Source organism: Notothenia rossii, assembly GCF_949606895.1.
Source record: "Notothenia rossii genome assembly, chromosome: 7".
Lineage (NCBI taxonomy): Eukaryota > Metazoa > Chordata > Actinopteri > Perciformes > Nototheniidae > Notothenia > Notothenia rossii.
The window spans coordinates 22,865,252-22,885,895 of record NC_136905.1 but is presented as its reverse complement, the minus strand read 5'-3'; the positions used below and the strand labels follow the sequence as shown (position 1 = coordinate 22,885,895).

Sequence of the window (20,644 nt, the reverse complement as noted above, 5' to 3'; positions counted from 1 at the left end):
TATGTCGAGTGAGTGGCAAGATTACAGAATGCTCTTTAACTATGCAGTCAAATTTAATCTCTGTCCTCTCTCTTTTTCAGAATATGACGGCAAGTTAGCCCCTGCCGGAGCATCTGAGTCAGGCATGGCGTCGTCATCCTACCTGGAACCAAACCTCAATCACTCGGCAGCGAGTGGCTGTGGGGTTAAATCCCGGTCTGGGATGCCTGGAGGTCCGGGTGTTGGTACCAGCGGCCCGCCTGCAGGCCTTGAGCGGCCCACAGCCTCCATGGACCGGGTTCTGAAGATCTTCCATTATTTTGAAACAAACAGCGAACCGTGCACCTGGGCTAGTAATATCAGGCATGGAGATGCTACAGACGTCCGGGTAAGTCAAACAAACATGTTGTACATTTGTAGCTCTCCATCATCCTCTTTTCCCTGATGCTTGCTTGGTTCTTTGTCTCAAATTGTCTCTTGTTTCAACAGGGTGTGATCCAGAAGATAGCAGAGATCCACAAATTGCGTTGTGTGTCCTCTCTGGGCCTCCGTCTCAGCCATCTGCACTCTGATGCTCTCCATTGGTTACACCCTGATTTAGGCGTGTGTCACGTCAGGGAGAAATATGAGAAACAGCACCCACAGGAGGAGTGGAGGTAGAATTACAACAAAAAGCAATGTTTAACCCTCACTGTCTGCTCCCACTACTTGTCTGCCATTTCTTCAATTGTTTTTCTGTTACCATAAGGCATATTAAAGCCAGCTGCGATTGAGGTTCAAGATTATTAAGTGAGCTCCCTTCATCCTTAATGTTGTGCTAATATGTAGCAACAGGCCAAAAAACATAACATTATTTTCTTCTCCTCCAAGGCGCATTATTAATACAAACATGTCATCTTTATAAATGCCCCATTGGGCTGTAAAGGGCCACCACTTGTTTAAGCTACACAACTTCCAACCAAGAGTATTTTTAATCCTCCCTTAAAAGCTACAGCTACATAACATATGGCCCCAATTAAACGACTTTATGGTTTCAATAAACCTGAATCATACTTATGTGATCGCCTGTGCACAGGCAGTAATAAAAGTAACAACAAAGTATTTCATATTGCTCACTTTTACCACCGTCCTTGTCTTTCTTGAGATTCAGAAGTCTCAATATAATGGGTTTTTCCACACTCATGATGGATGATGTTTATCTAAATTTGAAGGATCAATTACTTAACTTTCAAGCAGTGAGTAGTTGTTGCTTGTGTGTTTGTTGTACATTTATAGAGCCTTATTCTACCCCTTTATTTGATACAGTAGCCCAATAAGCCATGTAGGGATGATTTGCCCTGTTTGATGAAGGGGATTAAGCTGCTTGTTATTTGAAAGCAGCTTTACCTGTTTTCGTCCTACACTCAAACTATGCTGGCTCTTGGCCATCTTCAGTTGCCACAGCTCTCTTTAGAATTCAGTCTTTTTTCCTGCAGTCTATTTCTTACACCCAAAGTCATTACAATTGAAATTAGTTCAATATGAAGGGGTTGTTCACACGGCTAACATGCAGCAGAGCAGCTCTGCCAGTTGTTGCAGCTTTGCTTCTGACGGCTGCAGAGCTGCGAGCCCACAGGAGCTTCTGCTGCTGCCGAGCTATTGTTAGATCAGCAGAAGTAGCCCAGGGGATGGACTGACTCTCTCCCCGATCTCTCGCTCCCTCGCGTGTTAGCTCTCGTGCGCTCGCAGTCACTCGTTTTTCCCTTGATATTTCCCCTCCATCCTTCTTTCTCTCATCTCTCACATCTGTCCTTTCTTTCTTATCCAGCTCTATCTTTTCTCTCAAAAACGCCCCGTTGTATCCCTTCTCCCACTCATTTTGGTTCATTCATTATAGAACGAGGATGTTTTATTCATTTTGTCTTCAGCCTTGATTTCCTTTGTTACCTAACAGTCCTGTCCCATCACAGCAGCTTGAAGCTCAACTCTCCTGACCCATTTCTCTCCGCTGTAGTCACTGCAATATGCCAGTCATGAAATAATATATCGCTTTAAACTATGATGGCCCATCTGGGTACTTCTGGGACACAGATAACTGGCAAGTGTAACACGAGGAATGGCATTCTGCTCTATGACATTACAAGGTTATCACTTTCAGTTAGTTCACTGTCAGCTAAATATGAAATCCTGTCTTACAGTTCCACTAGACAGATATACGGTGCATAGGAAGGGCAACTTTCAGTTTAAACTGTTTCAAGCCCAGTGTTGGCAAACAGCCACGCTGCCGAGGTGACTTTGAGCAAGAAATTGAATCTACTGCGAGAAACAAACTCGCCAGGGCCACAATGTGTGCATTACAATGACTCTAGATCTGTATATAGCAGAGCTGTGTGATAAAGCTAAAACTTTTTTGGTTTGTTTTAAAGCCTTACGTTTTACAAGATATAGTATTTTCCTAATCTCTAGATTTTTCAAATCAGGACTGCGTTGTAGGTTCTGTGATATCCTCTCAGATATCTGTTTGTCATCCAAGACTTTTACATTGGCAAGTCAGATGCACAAATATTTAAATCACAAGTGTTCTGTTTTAAAATGCTCCAGGCCTTCCTGTTTTTAAACATTCAAAATGATGTGGTACATTTTCTGTCACATTATAATATAGGAAAATGCTCAATCCAACTTTTAGATTTTTTTTTTTAAAGTGAAGGTTGTTTTGTGTGCAAGTGAATAACACTGTGCTTATATAAGTGAGGCTCCAGGTTGTTCAGGCCCTTCATTCTCGGCCGAAGTGGGGGTTTAACATTTATTTAGGTCTGTATGCGTCATCTGTATGAATTAGTAATTATGTTCATTCTTGCTCTAGGCCTCCAACAGCCACTGAATTTAAATGCTGTAGGTTATTTTCTCTCTCTGTGGGTGTGCGGGCTGACTGTATGGTTATTTTAGCCAAAATTGTCTCTGTCGTTTTCAGGTATGAGTTGCGGATGCGGTACCTTCCTAAAGGTTACCTCAGTCATTTCTCTGAAGACAAACCCTCTCTTAACTACCTCTATCACCAGGTGAGGCAACACGGCAGGATCACGTAAAAAAGATGAGATAGAAAGGTGTCCTCTTTATGAAATAATATTAACCAGTAAAAAATAGAAAGAATCTGCTCTGTCACTTCCTCCTTATCGCTTTTACATCTAACAAGGCAGACATACCTTGATACATGTAACTTAAAAACACATTTCATTCTGCTCTTACATGAGTCTGTACAACTTTGTCCTAACACCATTGTTGTTATTAAACATTGCTCTGTTGCACTGTTTCTCTCCAGGTAAAAAGTGACTACATGCACCATATAGCTGATCAGGTGGATCAAGATGTAGCTCTAAAACTGGGCTGCTTGGAAATTAGGTGAGAACATACTGTACCAACAATAGCTGTTATGCCAACAGCATGAGAAAATCAACACAATTATTCTGTTAAACAAACATTGACTATTAGTCACTGCGTATATCAGAAAAGCTTTCCAGAATATCTGAACTTAAATTCAATCTAGATGACAATTGAATACCGTTTCACCGTTTCTCTCTGAATCCTACAGGAGGTTCTTCAGAGAGATGCCAGGCAACGCCCTAGACAAGAAATCCAATTATGAACTACTAGAGTAAGATTCTATTCGGTTCAAACTGAAGAAATTGTGTGATGGTAGATTTCACCTATTCAAAGTTAAATGTTATTATTTTATTTTTTAGGAAAGACGTTGGCTTAAGAAGGTTCTTCCCCAAAAGCCTGCTGGACTCCCTAAAGGTGAGGTTAAACTACTGTCAGTGTATTTAACATGATTAGTTAAACTGGACATGGTCTCTCATTTAAATTACACTTCCATATAGCAGAAGTGACAGTGTTGAAATGTCTTTGTGAATCCCAGCCTGGCTTAGTCGGCTGGATGAGCTAATGGCTGTTTGACTGAGCGACCGGCTGAGTGACAGCCAGATCTTGATGACTGAGTGGATGTCTGGCCGATTGTCAGATAATCTCATCGTATTGAATTAGTTAAACGTCCTGTTGTCACTCCCAGTGTCCGTTTTCTTGGCTCTGCAACAACTTCCTCCCAGAAAGACTTAACCTTTGTTTTTTCTTTGTTCCCTCTCTATCAGGCGAAGACTCTTCGTAAGCAGATCCAACAAACCTTTAAGCAGTTTGCTAACCTCAACGATGAGCAGAGCATCCACAAGTTCTTTGAGATACTCTCTCCCATATACCGCTTCGACAAGGAGTGCTTCAAATGTGCTTTGGGGGTAGGGCAACACTCCATTCATAAAGACAAAAAACGAAATGTAAAGATAAATTGTGGGATCCATTCATACATTTTCCATACCTTAAAATGCACTCTCAGCCAGGAGGGTTAGGCCTAATAAAAATTCACAGGGTAGAAATATTTAAAGTGGAAAGTCATTTTTTATTTAGATTGCTTGTCAGAACCATACAAGGAAAGGTTAGCAATTGTGTTTTCTGCATTTGTCCCACAGTCCCGTGTTCTTATTATACTTTTCTCTACAGCAATGCATTATCACTGTCCTCTGCATAATGCAAACCCTTCTCTGTCCTAGAGGGAATATAATGGTAAAAGTACTTGAAACAGAAGAGAACGTTAAAATAGTTCTATGCTATCAATATTACATTGTTGCAAGTATTTAAAAAAGCAGTTGATATGATGAAATGTGACATCTGTTTTAATGCTGTATTCTTCCATCTGTTTTTATTTCTCCCCCTCTAGTCTAGTTGGGTAATATCGGTAGAGTTAGCTATCGGACCAGAAGAAGGAATCAGCTACCTCACGGATAAGGGCTCAATGGTAAGTATGTACTTAAGATATGACTCATCTCACAAGGTCATCCTCAGTTTAGATTTATTCTTTTGAGATTTCATTTTTTCCAGCAAAGACATGATCGAGGTCCCTTATTTTTTCCCTTCTTTCTTCACTATTTTAGACTGCATTGGTGTTGAACGCTAACTACTGCTTTAGGCATACTTTTAATTTGAAGGCCAGAGTGGCAATCCACCATACTGCCATCTACTGGTTTTCAGCTACAGGGGACAGAGTTCTCTTCACCCTTGTTCGAGTTGAAATGACTCTGTAAAGGAATCCATTAAAGCCATATGTTTGAGCACCTGGGGACATGATTACACATATACACAACCTCATTAAGATGTGCTTGGTACAGGGATGAAGGAAGCAGATGCACACCTGTAAATCCAGTGCTGACATTGAGTTATTAAAATTCTACTTAATGATAACTGTCCGTCAACATATCTAGAATGAATTAAGTTGATTATTGTATGATAATTAAACAGAGCTCGTACTGTTTGACCTTTTTATAAACACATTGAAACTTGGTGTTGCTCAGTGTTAGAAATTTATCAATTCTGTGGTTGCTATTGTTGTGTGTAAAAATAGAAATACATGACCAACTGGTAAACATATGTATACAGTTCTTTGAGTAGATAATGTCCACTGAGCTTGAATAAAGGGCAGCATGATTTTATGGAAAGTTGTACCTTATTGATTTGTATTTATTTCTTTATGTATTTGTCTTTATTTCAGCAGCCAACACATTTAGCTAACTTTAACCAGGTGCAGTCCATCCAGTACTCTCCTTTGGAAGAGAAGGACAGGAAAGGCATGTTGCAGCTTAATGTAGCAGGAGCGCCAGAGGTGAACACACACACACACACACACACACACACACACACACACACACACACACACACACACACACACACACACACACACACACACACCGTACATACTATTATTGCATTGTCTATTTGGATATAGGGTTTGCAGTTATACCTCGTGCTTTATTACATTTGTTGATAAATGTCCCTTTTTTTACATTAAAGAGATTCTACTTTGTTAAACATTGTTTTCTAATGAGTAGTAATAAACATTCTACAAGAAAACCTCAAAAGGATGTAGAAAAGAGGGAAACATCACCCAGTAGGGGGAAGCGGGTGTTGCCATCTGCACTTGAGTGTCAGTGTGAGTGTGTTGTCGGGATTGAGTGTGTGCCTTGCAGCAGGCCTTACTAGTGGAGAAGCATGTGTGCCTCAGTGCAAGAGTGTCTGTGTGTGTGTGTGTGTGAGTGCGTAGAAGTGTGTGTGTGTGTGTGTGTGTGTGTGTGTGTGTGTGTGTGTGTGTGTGTGTGTGTGTGTGTGTGTGTGTGTGTGTGTGTGTGTGTGTGTGTGTGTGTGTGTGTGTGTGTGTGTGTGTGTGTGTGTGTGTGTGTGTGTGTGTGTGTGTGTGTGTGTGTGTGTGTGTGTGTGTGTGTGTGTGTGTGTGTGTGTGTGTGTGTGTGTGTGTGTGTGTGTGTGTGTGTACTGGTAGACGTTATCCCTAATAAAGCTCTCATTGTGTCACTGTGAAGAAACGCTCTGTCCCACTAATCCCGAGTGTGTATGTGTGCGTGAAGCCCCTCACAGTCACAACGGCATCGCTGACTACGGCAGAAAACATGGCTGACTTGATTGACGGCTACTGTCGGCTCGTCTCCTTAACTTCTCACTCTTTCATCGTCAGAGTCCACAAAGGTAGGACGCACAACTCCTCTTACATATCGTTTTGCAGTAACATGATGATTGTGATTATTTTTATGTTTACGATTGGTAATAATATCGTGAAGCAAAGAAAAATGTCCGTGTACTATAAATAGTATTCTGGTTTGCCATCTTTCAAACGGTATACAAGTCATATTGTGGCTGATGAGGCTTTACACATGTCACTTTGAATAACCAGCAGATGTTAAGCTAGGGCTTCTAAAAATAGCTATGGCTACAAAGAAATGGCTGCGGTGATGTCCTGGATCTAATGAATGTTTTGATTTTGTTTTTCTGCAGAGGGGGACAGAGCCCTGCCATCCATCCCCAAGTAAGTCACCAGACTCATTTTGTTTACATCAGTTGTTTTATCAATAATCAACAAGGTGTCAGTTTCCTGAGAAACACAAAACATGAAGTCAATGTTCAGGTGATGCATTAGAAAATATCCAGAATATGAATGGGAATTTGTGGAGACATTAGTATTTTCTTTTTATTCCACGGCCCGAGTCCAGACCAGCATATTGATCTTCATGATAACATTATAGGACATTTAGTTGCCAGTATAGTGAAGGGAATTTCCTTTATAAGAAATAGACACTTTTTGTCCTTAATTGTCTGATCTTCTACATTGTCAAGTTACACACATGACAGGATGTGAAAGAGCTCTCATTCCTCTGCTTGTATCTACTATAGCTGCAACTGTATACTTTATGTTTTGGTTAACATAAGTCCAAAAACGAAAAAAAAATTCTCATCTCTTGTTCAGAGTTTCAAATCATGAGAGGCGGATGGAAAAGCGGATGGAAGGAGTACGGACCCGAGCTGTTTGTGTCTCAGGTATAAATGCTTGTCCCGCTTTCTCCTTTCCTGTTGGTCTGTTTTTCCCCTGTCGATTTTCCTGTCTGTCTTCTGCTCTAAATGTCAGGAATGACAGTGACAAGCAGTCAGATAAAGGCCGCATAGATATGCGTGCTGCTCCCTCTATAAAGCCTCATCTGTGTGTGCAGTGAAGAGTCCTTGTCTCGCCAGATGTCCCCATGGAGAGCTTTAGTCACTGTCTCTTCCTCTGACTGCCTACTGACCTCTGACTAACTCAACATTACACACAGTTAAATGAAAAAGACCATAGCACTAGCTATAGCACTAAGTCAATAAATCATAACACTGACCTTTTTCTCATACATTTTAACAATAAAACTAATCCTTTCTTTCCCCCTGTGTGTATTTCATGCTGCTTCTGCAGGTCAGACTAGTGGCGATGGTAAACACTCTTTCTATTAACCCGAATTAGTGACTCAATAGTGTTTTGAGCCTACTGTATGTACGTATATCTCTGTATCTGCCTGTAACTGTTTCAGCCTTATCCATGACTCAACCTTTTATTCTGCAACTTGTTTCTGTGGAAAGAATGACTTTTCCATCCCTCCCCTTTCCTCTTTTCTGTCCCTCCCTCTCTGTTGTACTCCGCTGTCCTACATTCTCACTCTGGCTGTTTTATAGTAAATGCATTTTTAAATTGCTGTTAATGTGTTTGGATTTGGGCATATTGAGGATCTTTGGGAAAGGTACATCTGTGTGATGATGGTTACTTTTGCCTTTTTCACTCATTGTTTTTATTTAAAGATGTTCACATAGCTTCCTGAGTTGGTTTATGTTTTGTCTGATAGCTTTCAAGTAGTTATTAAGAATCTGTCCAGATGGCTCAGCATGTTAAATCAAAGTGTAGTGTCATGTGTAAGCTTGTTGGCAACTCTATCTCTGTTATTATTTTTATTTAGTTTAACCAACTTCGACTAAATGTTTCTCTGTTCTTTTATTCCTTCACCCCTTTGCTCTGTAGAAACGGACGACTATGCTGAAATCATAGATGAAGAGGACACCTATACCATGCCTTCAAGTAAGTACACACACACACACACACACACACACACACACACACACACACACACACACACACACACACACACACACACACACACACACACACACACACACACACACACACACACAATTAAAACATTGTAGGCAGCTGGTGTTGAGAAAAAACACCCCTGGTCATCATTGTGCACCTGTTGGACCTCTTGAGACATGCGAGAATGGGTAGAGAGTGAAAGTGAGCGATATCTCAGGACATGAATGTGTGTGTCTGTGTTTGTGAAAAGAGATTATGTATGCATGTTTTATCAGGCATTTCCTCATGGTTGTTAATATTCAATCAAAACATCTTCCACTGACAAGGTAACACGATAACTAATCTTTTATTTAATCTAGTAATTAGCGTTACGACTGTAGTGCGACCGGATATACATTATTCAGAGTATAAAGAGTATCCTGAAATACTTTAAATGAGCTGTTCAAGATGTTTCATCATACTCCACATTACTGGAGGATCTAATGATAAGTTGGACCTAATTATAAATCTATTCACACTTTAGCTATAAATTATGCTCTTTAGATTGGTGTATAAAGGGATGGCAGGCAAGATGATGACAGACGCTTGAATGAATGAACATTTTCCGTGGTCACATGTAGCTATCTTATACAAAAGAGGAAACCACTTGAATCACATTTTGCTTCATATTAATAGGTCTGCAAACTGTATTTGTGTCAGCCAGATGTCTCGGCTTCCTCAAACTGCTTTGAGATATTATCCCGCTGCTATGTTTACGGTACAGTAAACATTTTCTCACAGGCTCTGTCTCCTGGTATTCACCCTTTTTAAGATAAGTGTTCATCTCGACAGCTACAATGTAGAGTTGTATTTGGCGTTAAAGGGATAGTTTGGGTCTTTTGAAGTGGGCTCTCTGCATTTTTGCGGAAAATGGGATTATGTATGAGAGTACACATTAAGAGGGCCCTGCTGTGCTGCTGTTGCTGCCATGTGGAGCCTACCCACCAGGTTTAGGATTTTTCATATTAAGCTCACTGAAACGCTGAGAGATGATGCTAAAAAGGCAACATTCGCAGGCAGAGGAGATTTAACACATTAATGTATGACCGAAAAGGAGCTGGGATGTTAACTGCCTTAAAATGTTGCCTGGCTATCACAAGCTTAAGTTGATACATGCAAGCAAAAATATCAACATGGCTTTGCTTTTTGTCCATTCATAAATGATAGCTTTCACCAAAGCCCTGTGGGCAGATGTAAACTCACAAACACAGAACAAGCAAGTCGAACCAGAAAACAGCTAAATGTCTTCTCTACACAGCACTGTGTCCATGATATCTACTAGTTTGATAAACATGTTGAATGGATTTATTTATTTAAGTAAATGGCTGATTTAGTTAAAAGTTATCTAATTTATTAAATACACTCAAAACAAGTCAGCCAAGGTAACGTTAAGCTGTTCATGTCTCGACTCAAGGTGGCAGTATCCATATTGGTAAACCACAGGTTGCCATCAAATTTAAAGGAGGTCCTTTTGGGGTTAAAGTTGGGTTTTTATGATAAAACACAGCTAGGGGTGACTGAGGGTGTGCGTGTTTGTTGCGAGCTATTTTTCTTTTATTCACATAACAAAAATAACCCCTTTCAGACAAAATACGTCAAAAGTCTAAGACAAGTTATTTTAGATATTAAAATGTTGTGCTGGCTATAGTTACTGACATACAGTACCCATAACTAAACTATCAAAAGTAAAATCATAGCAATTGTTATCGACTGCAGTCACAGTTTCTTGATCTCTGTACTCACAGCTAGTTATTTCTGTCTCCTATCACTAACCCATGTTTCCCAGAATACTATGGACTAGATCAAGGTAATGATTGGAACGTACCTTAGGTCTGGTTGTTTTGTGATGGCATTTTGATTTGGTGGTTGTTGTGATCCTTCTTTTATGTTTGCTTGCCGTAAACCTAAACGTAATACTCAATGTATTTCCTTGCCCTGTTGATAAGACCCCCACCCACCCTCTGGTGTTGATGGTAGCTTTAGAACTGAACCCCAGTAGTTGGACATTGATCTTGTTTTCAAAGAAAATATTGCAACTTTATTCAGTTTACATTATTGCAAAGTTAATACACGTTTGACTTAAGGCAAGCTGTTGAAACACTGACTGCTCATTTAAGCTACTAATTTTTTGTTATATATTGTTGAAACAGGCAAGTTGACTGAAAGCATGTTCCTATTTACAACTTTGGTCAGGAGGAAGAAGTGCAATTAGAAGGAAAGGTTTAAAAAAGAAACCTATATATGTTTATGCCAAAACATTTAAAAGCCAAACCACAAACAAACAGGATAGTCTCACACTATTGTTTAACCATAGAGATCGACTTATTTTAAGATCAGGTTACATGGGCGACATTTGGAGACCGGGCCCACAGGCATTAATTATGGCTGACTGTACATTTCTCTTACTGTATGTTGCAGCTCCATTTAGTCTCCTTCCCACTACAGATGTTTTATTGTGTAGCGTACTGTAGTTGTCTCAGGCGCACATTTACTGGGCATTTCGAAACAGTAAAAGAGAAGTTAGAGATTTGTCAAAACCCTTATGCTCATATATGCTATTTTCATATGCTGATTACATGGACAAAGTCAGGTCAACAGTGTCAGCAAACCACCAGCCTCTCAGCAGCCCTTCACAGACCCATTCATTCCTATTGCCTCAAAACTGAATACAGAAATTGTGCTTTTTGACTAGCTTAACCTTTACTAGCCTCAGTACATATTCCTTTTGGATCAACCAAATGTACAACTTGTCCTGGATTATTCTGTGAGATTTGAAACCCTGCCCAACCTGTCTGTTGTACAATTGACCTGACTTTATCCATATTACATTTCATTTCATCTAGACATTTGTGTTCATACATACCCTGAGTGTTACTGGCTGTAGTTCCTCTGTGTTACATGGCATGTTGGATGTGGTTTGCTGATGCTGTTGTTGCATGCTGATGACATTGAGCTATGCTAATTGCTTTAAAACTAAGCTTGTCAGAGGAGAAAGGTTAATAAACTTTATGCATCTGGAAATAATTACATTTGAATAACAACGATGAAACCAGATATTGTCGCTCAGATGAAAAAGGTTTGTTCTGCACATTGTTTATCACTCTAGCAAGCTTAGTAAATGCAAGGGCTGATTAAGTTGCTGTGTTTCTTTTGCATCTAAAGGTCCTATCTGTTTGTGTGTCTGTATCTTTGTGTTCATGTCTATTTTTATTGTGTATATAGCAAGGGACTATGAGATTCAGCGAGATCGTATTGAGTTGGGACGCTGCATAGGAGAGGGTCAGTTTGGAGACGTCCATCAAGGAGTCTACAACAGCCCGGTATGTCTCTTTCTCACAGAAACACACACACACACACACACACACACACACACACACACACACACACACACACACACACACACACACACACACACACACACACACACACACACACACACACACACACGAAAGGGTGCAATATCTTTAATATCTGTAGCCCTTGATGAAAAGTAGCTTTATATCTGAATAATATACGGTAATTAAAACAGCCTATTATAGAATTCCCTTTACATGTAAATGCATTTTCTGCATAAATTATACATTCAAACTCATTGCAAATGTACAATAGTAGTAGATTTAAAAAGAAATCTTACGAAAGAAATCAAAATCTGCTTCTGACCTTATTATACGTTTGTGTGTTTAATTAATGCAGTCTTTTGCTAACCTCTTTTATCTTTGTTCTCTCTCTCACCCTCTTGCAAAGTCGCTTTGAAGCTAGACTACAAAGAATAAACTGAGCTGGAACTCACGTTAGAATAACTGCACAGTATAGTTGTAGAAAAAGGAAGTGATTGGATGGACTTGCCACTCATAAACCATGAGGATTAACCTATACATCTCCTCATTACATGTTATTATATGATAAACAAACAAATAATAGGCTCAGTGTATTTTAATAGGCAGTGAATTTGCTGAATACAGCTGCTTCTGTCGTAATGCTGATCATTTTCTTCACTTCTGGTTTTTGCAGGAGAACCCGGACCTCTCTGTGGCCGTGAAGACGTGTAAGAACTCAACGTCAGACAGCGTCAGGGAAAAGTTTCTCCAAGAAGCATGTAAGGTCCTCATGTGTGTTTCTCAAATGTTACCTTCTAACCATTCACTCAATACTTTTCAGAACACTACAGAAAATCGTGCAGGCTGCTAATGATCTGAACCTCTCTCCATGCAGTGACCATGCGTCAGTTTGACCACCCGCACATCGTGAAGCTGGTGGGAGTCATCACAGAGAATCCAGTGTGGATCATCATGGAGCTCTGCACACTCGGAGAGGTACGACACTGATATCAACTCCTATAAGGGTGTTCATTATCCGCTGGATTACATGGCTGTGCATGTGTTTAAAATATGATTGGAGTAATCGTTTTGTACAGAATATACCTCGAAAGTGTTTCTTGTTTTGACACATTTTTTCAGTATTTGTCAAACAGCAAGAGAGAATTTATCAGGTTAAACTTTATGGCAGAATTCAGATTATACAATACATTGCAGCACAAAACCCTTAGTCTGTTTTTGAAATAAATGTATGTCTAAAATGATTCGTTCAGTTGTTTGGATAAGTGTCTTCTATCATTAAACAACAACATTGGGATGTAAGGACAAAAATCGAGCAGGAAAGTAAGAAGATTCCTCTGTGAAAGTATGTTAATAAGTACAAAATAATTGCATTTGTTTTGGTTTATATTTCTGTTTTCATTAGTTTGTGATATTGGTTTTCCTTATATGCACATTTTAAGGAACATCTGAGCTTATCATGCATCACAACACATGTATCTGCAGCAGAAAAGCTGCCAACTGGTCATCTACTGCCTAAGTCTAATACACCCACATGGACCACGTCACACAATCTGTTGTTGACATAAACGATAATGTCCCCGTTAATTTATCTTGCATAGTTCCTTTTTATTCTAGTAATGGCACAGTTTGATTTATAAAACTGTTTGATAACTGTTGTTATTATTCCTCTCGTTCTGCCCATCTATCTCAATTTCTCCATTTTCTCATATCCCTGTCTACCTCTACTTTTCCTGATTTCTGTAACTCTGTCACCATCTAATTGTTCCTCTCTCCCTCTCCTTCTCTCATCCCTTTGTTTGTGTTTGTGTTTGTTCTCCTCCACAGTTGCGGTCCTTCCTCCAGGTGAGGAAGTACAGTCTGGACTTGGCCTCTCTCATCTTATATTCATCCCAGCTCAGCACGGCACTGGCATATCTGGAGAGCAAGCGCTTTGTACACAGGTATGTATAAAAGTCTCATATAATATACATTTACAATGATATAGTTGCTTTTTAAATTGGGCTTGATTCAACCTATAAAGAAACAATATTAGTTTATGGAAAATAGATATTCCCTTCGAACCATAGTCCAGCATTGCAACCTTATTGGAAGATCACAATGAACAGCGTAGGTCTCATTTAATGAAATGTTTTAAATATAATGGAGACAAATTGGGAATTGGGGAAACAAATATTGTCACCAACTCCAAGCATGTGGTTTCCCGAAAATCAAAAATAACGATATTATCATGATGTTTTTCAAGAAGCCACAGGAGAGAAATGTCTGGTCATGTAAATAAATAAAATAAATGCGGAAGTGTTTTGGATTTCCTCCCATTTTTGTTCTACGCTCCTCAGGGACATCGCAGCACGGAACGTATTGGTGTCCACAGCCGACTGTGTAAAGCTGGGGGACTTTGGTTTGTCTCGATACATGGAAGATAGCTCTTATTATAAAGGTAAATATAACACCTTTTTAAAAAGACACCATTTCCTGATAATTCCTCACTTAACCATCTTTGATCCTCATAACCAATGGAGCAAATCAGCATTATTATTCATTGGACTGACATGATTTTAGCTGATCATTAAAGTGTAACATCGTCCTTCCGATTTGTGTTTTTCAGCTTCTAAAGGTAAACTACCTATTAAATGGATGGCTCCTGAATCCATCAACTTCAGGCGATTTACCACAGCCAGTGACGTCTGGATGTTTGGTGAGTTAAATGTGTTGACATGCTTTCTTCTTTGCATTTCTGTGGGTTAAAATGTAAGGTTTTAATAAAAATGTTTAGATTGAATCTTTTTCACTCTTTACTCTCAGCATCTTGCAGCATTTAAGAGCCAATTTCTTGCCGTCTCAGTCTCATAGTGACTGACTTTTTCTGTTTTTCTGTCTTTCCATAGGCGTCTGTATGTGGGAGATCCTCATGTTCGGCATCAAGCCTTTCCAAGGTGTGAAGAACAACGACGTCATCGGCAGGATAGAGAACGGCGAGCGCCTGGCGATGCCCCCTCAGTGCCCTCCTACTCTGTACAGCTTGATGACAAAGTGTTGGTCGTATGATCCTAGCAAGAGGCCACGCTTCACTGAACTCAAAACACAACTGAGGTACTTAATGGAGTGTGCTTTGGGAGTATGTGAGGGTCTTTCTGTGTATCTGTAAGAGCAAACATATTGTGGTTTACTTTATGTCTTTAAGTTGGAGAAATGTGGGGTTCAGTGTCCTGCTCAAGGACACAAACCACTGATGCTCTTTCTCTTTTCTCTCTTTTCTTCTATGACAGAAAGATAATTTATTCTATCTGAATATTTACTTTACCTCAAATGAAGAAGCAAAATAGGCATTTTTGTGTCCCTTGCAGAAATGTTGCGTTGTAATGCATTGAGTTAAAGAACCTAGACAAAGTAAAACGAAATTTTAAAATGTACGTTTTTTCTAAGATATCTACCCCAATAACGACAGTATTAGTTTGTTTTCAAAATGATACTACCAGCCTGCCTGTCTTTTCAAAGTGAAGTTTTTACATTTGATCCTTCTGCATGTTAATCTATACTATTTTCTCAGTTGTAGTTAAGATAAAGGACTGTGCCACAGTTAATTACTTCTGCTCCTTACACCTTCCTGACAGCAGGGGTCACTGTCTGTTATATAATCAAACCAAATCAGTGGAAGTATTTTACTTTTACAATTAGGCCACATACTCTGGCTTTTGTCTTTTTCACTGTTCAGATACAGGCAGAGGGACTGAGATGTTATCCATCTGAGGTCTCATTTACATGACTTCTTATTTGTTCATTGGAGAGGCAAACTGGATCATTTTATTGTCCTGGCTTTTTGACTGCTCTGATTTAATCCAGTTTTATATACTAGATTCAATTTAATTATCTTAATTTACGGAAATGACGGCATAAATCTTGTCACTCCACTAAATTCTCCAGATAAAAATGTATCAACAAATATTAAGAATATCCTAACTTGCAGATTTCTTTTAAAGTTGAAGTTTGTGAAGTTCATTATCTTCAGCTATACGTGTGTTTGGCGTTGTTTACATCTACACCGGTTGAATAATATATGTTCTAGTATTTAAGTTAATTTGTACCCTTGTATACTGTTAAAATGTGTTCTTTATTCTCGCGTCCAGGAGAGAAGCTTTAAAATGAGACTAAATGGAGTCTCTGAAAAGATTCAAATGGGATACTTTAATTAAAAAAGGCGCGGTAGTGTTACAGACAGAATATTGTTCCGTCAGACAAACAGCTGTGGTCCGGTTCTCCTGAGCAAGAAAGACAGCGGATCTCTCCCCCGGCGCTGCTATATATATCCTCTGCTGGCTCCTCCCCGCCAGCCGGCTCACCTCGTCTCCAATGTCCGTTATTGCATTTAAACAGAGGATAGGTTCTTTTCACATTCAATATATGCTTAACACGCCGTTTCTCCTCATATTCTCTTTCATCACTTTTCATTTAACACATTCTAAACGCTGTAATCAATACTCTAAACAATACTTCTCGGCTCGTTTGGTTGCCGGTCATTCCGGATGTTGTCACATGCTACTCGTCTGTAAACAATAATGTATTCAAATAAACTGTACCTTCATTTAATATTCAGCATGGTAATATCTCGACATCTATCGTTGTAGTGTTAAATCAGTAGGCTTCGGTTTGCACCACTCCATATCATTTCGCTACTAAATTCACCTCTTCAGGAAATCGTATATTAGCCACATGCTAAATGCTAACCGGAGATGAAGGATTTTCAGAATAAAAGCTTAAAAGCTTAACTGCTTGTGCACAAGAATTTCTGGTTTTTCAGTATAAAAGAGCATTAAAACTGACAGCATGTTTAAACTACATTTCCCCATTAAAACATTGATTTTAATTTCTAACAGTCCCTCCTTACACACCTAAAAGGTGTGTATAATACTGAAATCAATGAGTTCTTCATCTGAACTTTGCATATTACATATCTCATATTAACAAACATACAATCAAATGGAATGGTTTTACAGCCGGCTTTACAAAAATACAAAATAAATTCTTGTCTGTGTTCAAACATAAAAGTTTTCCCTTGTGTATAACTTCTAGTGTTTACATTCAATATCATTCTTCAAAATAGCAGCAATGGCTTGGTATCAGAACATTTCTTCCTCCCTCCTTTCACAGAAACCGTTCTCATACCACGCTCAGTGTTAAGGCACTTGTTTTTACAAAGTGAAAAGAAACAAACCATTTTAGAATAGCAATGATTTAGTAAAGTCAAATAAAATAGACCATCTTGGTATAGTATAAAATAAATTGAAAATAAAAATACACTATCTTGGAATAGTATAAAATAAATTGAAATGGATTCACTCCATTTTAGCATTTTATTTTGCTCACTTCTTCACATGATTTCATAATGTAAAGAATCACATCAGCTGGACATTCATTGATCAATCTCATCTCCGAACATCCATCATTTAAACTAACTCATCATTGTCATCAACATCTGTATACGGGGGTGGGTCGTCTTGTTCTGCTAGCATTTGTAATTATCTCCTCATGAGAAATTTACCCTCCCTCCTTTCATACCATTTAAGGTATGAAAGTAATATGTTCTCTAGAAGGGGCCGTTGTACGTTCTACTCTGGGGTACGGCATTCTAGACAGTCATTTCTGGGAGAAGATTTTGCTCAGTTACAACAGTTGTAGAGTTTCATCACTTAAAAGTTCCTTCTCATTACCTTTGGGTGGTCTGTTCTAATGCAGTGATAAAGTCCCTGAAATGGTGTGAGAACCAGTGGAATATCAATAACTCATTATACTAATTTATTTTCAATTCTTGTCTACTTAAATAGCTATGCTAACCCCTTTTACAGTGTGTGGAACCTTGGGTGCCCGAGCATGTGATAATCACTCCCTCCTTTAACAAGAACTTTAAAACAGAAGTCATTTCATTAATGGTTTGCAGTTCAATTCCGGAATTTACACTTATGGCAGATATGTTTCTCCTTTAAATAACATCTCTAAAAGTCAGGTCATCACTGATTGAATGGATGACCTTTAGGAGCTGGTGGCGCTTGTCTTTTAAAACTCATACTCTGGTGCCGTGCGCTCCCTCTGAAGCTGCAAGTAAGATTTAAAACATCTGCAGGGTGGGTTGAGCGACCCCTTCTCCCTAAACGATGTTTGTTGTAACAAATATGCACCATCACAATGAGTGATCCAAGGCCCCGCATGTATTACTCCCAACTACATTATTTTTTTTTTTTTTAATTAAACTTTGCTTTCGCTCTTTGCCCAGTGTCATTTTAAAACTCTACATCTTGGACGAAAAACAACTGTTATTTCCACCTTAATCTTCCCTCCTGAGGTAATAACCATGCTACAATGGAGATATCAATACTCTAGATTGGAACACTATCTTTGGCTTGGTACTAGCTCTACCTTTAACATTTTCCATACAAATAAAGATTTGTCTGCTTTTATAGAGTGGTTACTAAAACCATCCCTTTAAACTGTAGGTCTATACTGTAACAAATTAAATCTTCCCCAAATTCACACATGAATAAAAAACTCTTAAAGAATAATTTGTTGATATGATGAAAAGATTGAATAATATGTTCTACCCTCAGTGTGTTTTTAGGGTTATTTAATAGTTTCCTCTTTTTTCTTTATAAATTCACCAATTGATTAATTCATGGCTAATAAATCTTTTTCTTTACGTATTTCTCGTTGGTGAATAAGTGTGTTTATGTGTAAACTCACAAACTCCCGTTTTCCTTCTCTCCCCCTCTGGTTGTCAAGCCACGACCCCCTCACGTTCTGCCGGACCATGCCAACTCCTCCGTCCTGTCCTATTCTCCGTCCACCTTCTCCTCAGTCCATCTGCGCTTGGACCCTTCCGCTGTAACTCTTTTCAGTGTCCCATTTGCTTTGCTTTTCATCTCCTCCTTTAGTCTCTACTTTGTTGCATGGAGGGCGTATTCCGCTCTCATGTCCCACACTCTGCTCTTGTGTCCAAATCTTGTGGCTCAGCTTGGAACTTCATGTCCTGTGGGGGACCGATGAGAGTGTGCCTTTTTATGTCACCTGTAGTTCTGGATGCCTCAGGTGGAGATGGTTCAGGATAAAGTCTTGTCATTGTTGGTTCAGCTCTGCTTCTCTGTCTGTTCGATGGAGGAGGAGGAGGAGTCTTCCGTGGTGAGGTCTTTTGTCTGCTTGGAAGTTGGGGTCGTAGCGTTCTGACAGGCGGAGATAGAGAGAGAGAGATCTCGGGACGCATTATCTATAGTTAACACACTGAGGTAAAATAAATCCAATCTTTCCCACTCTATTTTCCTAACCATACTATCTTTCTTTGATGTTAAATGTCATCTAAGCCCAGTTAATATTTTCTAATAATTGTACCATATCCCTAAACATTGCCTTCACCCACTGTAACATGTTTACTCCAATTAACTTTCAGGATACCACTTTCTTCCATACATTTAAATACCTAGATGCTTCAAGCACCACATATTTCACACACTATAAAGGAACGTCTCCATTTTTCTCCATCACTTTAAATCTCACTGTTATTTAGAACATAAGTAACTTTGGTGACTGGACATATCTGCAATGTCGCCACTGTCTGCTGGGAAATTTTGTTCATAGAGTTTGTACGTACAAAGCTGTACTTTTGGGTTAGTAGCCTGTGTCTAACAATCATTTTCAATAATTGTGCTCAGATCACCAATCGGTTGTTCATAGCTTAACAGGGGGTGTTTCTGGTACAGACTAAAACATGGATCCAGTGTATTTAGAGATTCCCCTAATCTGTAAATCCCCATCACTTACATATCCCAATCACTTAAACCCATCTCATCAGTTGATACAAGAACTGCATATAAGGGGGTGAATCATCTTGATTATAACCGCCTCTTGTTTGGGACCGAGTATTTCTAACTCCTCCTCTTGTTGCTCAGCTGATCTTTTGGCTCTGGGGATAAGTGAAAGTCTCTGAAACACAGCTGGAGTCTTGTTAGTGATGTGGGCATTCTATGAGTGAACTAATGGATCCATGTCTTACATAATATTGTACTCCCCTTCCAACCAGAAAGGTGCCAAGTGTAATGAGCACAATCAACAATGCTATTCTGACTCTTATCCCTAGGGGACCCCTCAATTGGTTTGGCTTTGTTCTCGTCATCATCTCTATTTTACCCCTGGTTGTGTCCGTTACAGAATTTAAATAACGAGTCCAAAAATAACATACAAAAAATTGGTCTCTTTTTCAGATGTAAAACAAAAAAAATAGGTTTTCACATTAATGTACAATCTATAAAAATCTATAGACAATTTGTCTTTTGAGCTGTTTCTATCTTTATCTTATTTCTATTTATTGTTTTGTTCCAGCTCTGCCAAATCAGTCCTAACTCCCAATAATGTTCTGGAAGTTGCCAGTGAAGGGTGACAATGTGTGAGGTGGTGTCAATTTGCTCCTTTTTCTTTACCTTTAAACCGGAGCGCGTGTGAAGTTTGTTACAACCTTTCACGCTTCCGTCCACCGGGGATCAGCCCACTGTCTTTTGTGAACTTTCACCCTCACCCAATCACCTGGCCGAACAGGAGTCTCTTCTGGTGTCTCGTCTGGTATCTCTGTAGTTTTCCTAGCCTGTGTAGACAAAACTTGCATAATATTACTCAGAGTTCTGACATATTCATCCACTTCTATTTGTCTAATATCTAAAACTGGACCACTCCCTCCTTGGAGAAGGCCCGAGCTTCGGCATACCTCTTGTTGACTACATGTTATTATTTATTAACTACAACGTCACTGAAATCAACATCTCTGTATAATCATGAC

At 39.2% G+C, this 20,644-nt stretch overlaps 1 protein-coding gene across 14 annotated transcripts in view; it reads left to right on the top strand.

Annotated features, from left to right (window-relative positions):
- LOC307046202 (focal adhesion kinase 1-like) overlaps nucleotides 1–20,644 on the top strand; it is a 68,543-nt gene that overhangs the window by 20,358 nt on the left and 27,541 nt on the right. For 7 of the 14 annotated variants that reach the window (XM_079692457.1, XM_079692458.1, XM_079692460.1 and 4 more), the window contains 22 exons: nucleotides 81–367; nucleotides 469–635; nucleotides 2,930–3,017; nucleotides 3,278–3,357; nucleotides 3,548–3,610; nucleotides 3,699–3,753; nucleotides 4,104–4,244; nucleotides 4,724–4,801; nucleotides 5,552–5,662; nucleotides 6,420–6,537; nucleotides 6,844–6,874; nucleotides 7,313–7,383; nucleotides 7,790–7,807; nucleotides 8,387–8,443; nucleotides 10,284–10,304; nucleotides 11,720–11,817; nucleotides 12,509–12,593; nucleotides 12,710–12,810; nucleotides 13,660–13,775; nucleotides 14,172–14,272; nucleotides 14,441–14,530; nucleotides 14,721–14,925. In XM_079692457.1, coding sequence (XP_079548583.1) covers nucleotides 125–367; nucleotides 469–635; nucleotides 2,930–3,017; nucleotides 3,278–3,357; nucleotides 3,548–3,610; nucleotides 3,699–3,753; nucleotides 4,104–4,244; nucleotides 4,724–4,801; nucleotides 5,552–5,662; nucleotides 6,420–6,537; nucleotides 6,844–6,874; nucleotides 7,313–7,383; nucleotides 7,790–7,807; nucleotides 8,387–8,443; nucleotides 10,284–10,304; nucleotides 11,720–11,817; nucleotides 12,509–12,593; nucleotides 12,710–12,810; nucleotides 13,660–13,775; nucleotides 14,172–14,272; nucleotides 14,441–14,530; nucleotides 14,721–14,925 — 2,138 coding nt within the window. In that variant the 5' untranslated portion in view covers nucleotides 81–124. The remainder of the gene's footprint in view (nucleotides 1–80; nucleotides 368–468; nucleotides 636–2,929; nucleotides 3,018–3,277; nucleotides 3,358–3,547; nucleotides 3,611–3,698; nucleotides 3,754–4,103; nucleotides 4,245–4,723; nucleotides 4,802–5,551; nucleotides 5,663–6,419; nucleotides 6,538–6,843; nucleotides 6,875–7,312; nucleotides 7,384–7,789; nucleotides 7,808–8,386; nucleotides 8,444–10,283; nucleotides 10,305–11,719; nucleotides 11,818–12,508; nucleotides 12,594–12,709; nucleotides 12,811–13,659; nucleotides 13,776–14,171; nucleotides 14,273–14,440; nucleotides 14,531–14,720; nucleotides 14,926–20,644) is intronic. The other 7 variants (XM_079692454.1, XM_079692452.1, XM_079692449.1 and 4 more) reach the window with 3 other exon arrangements.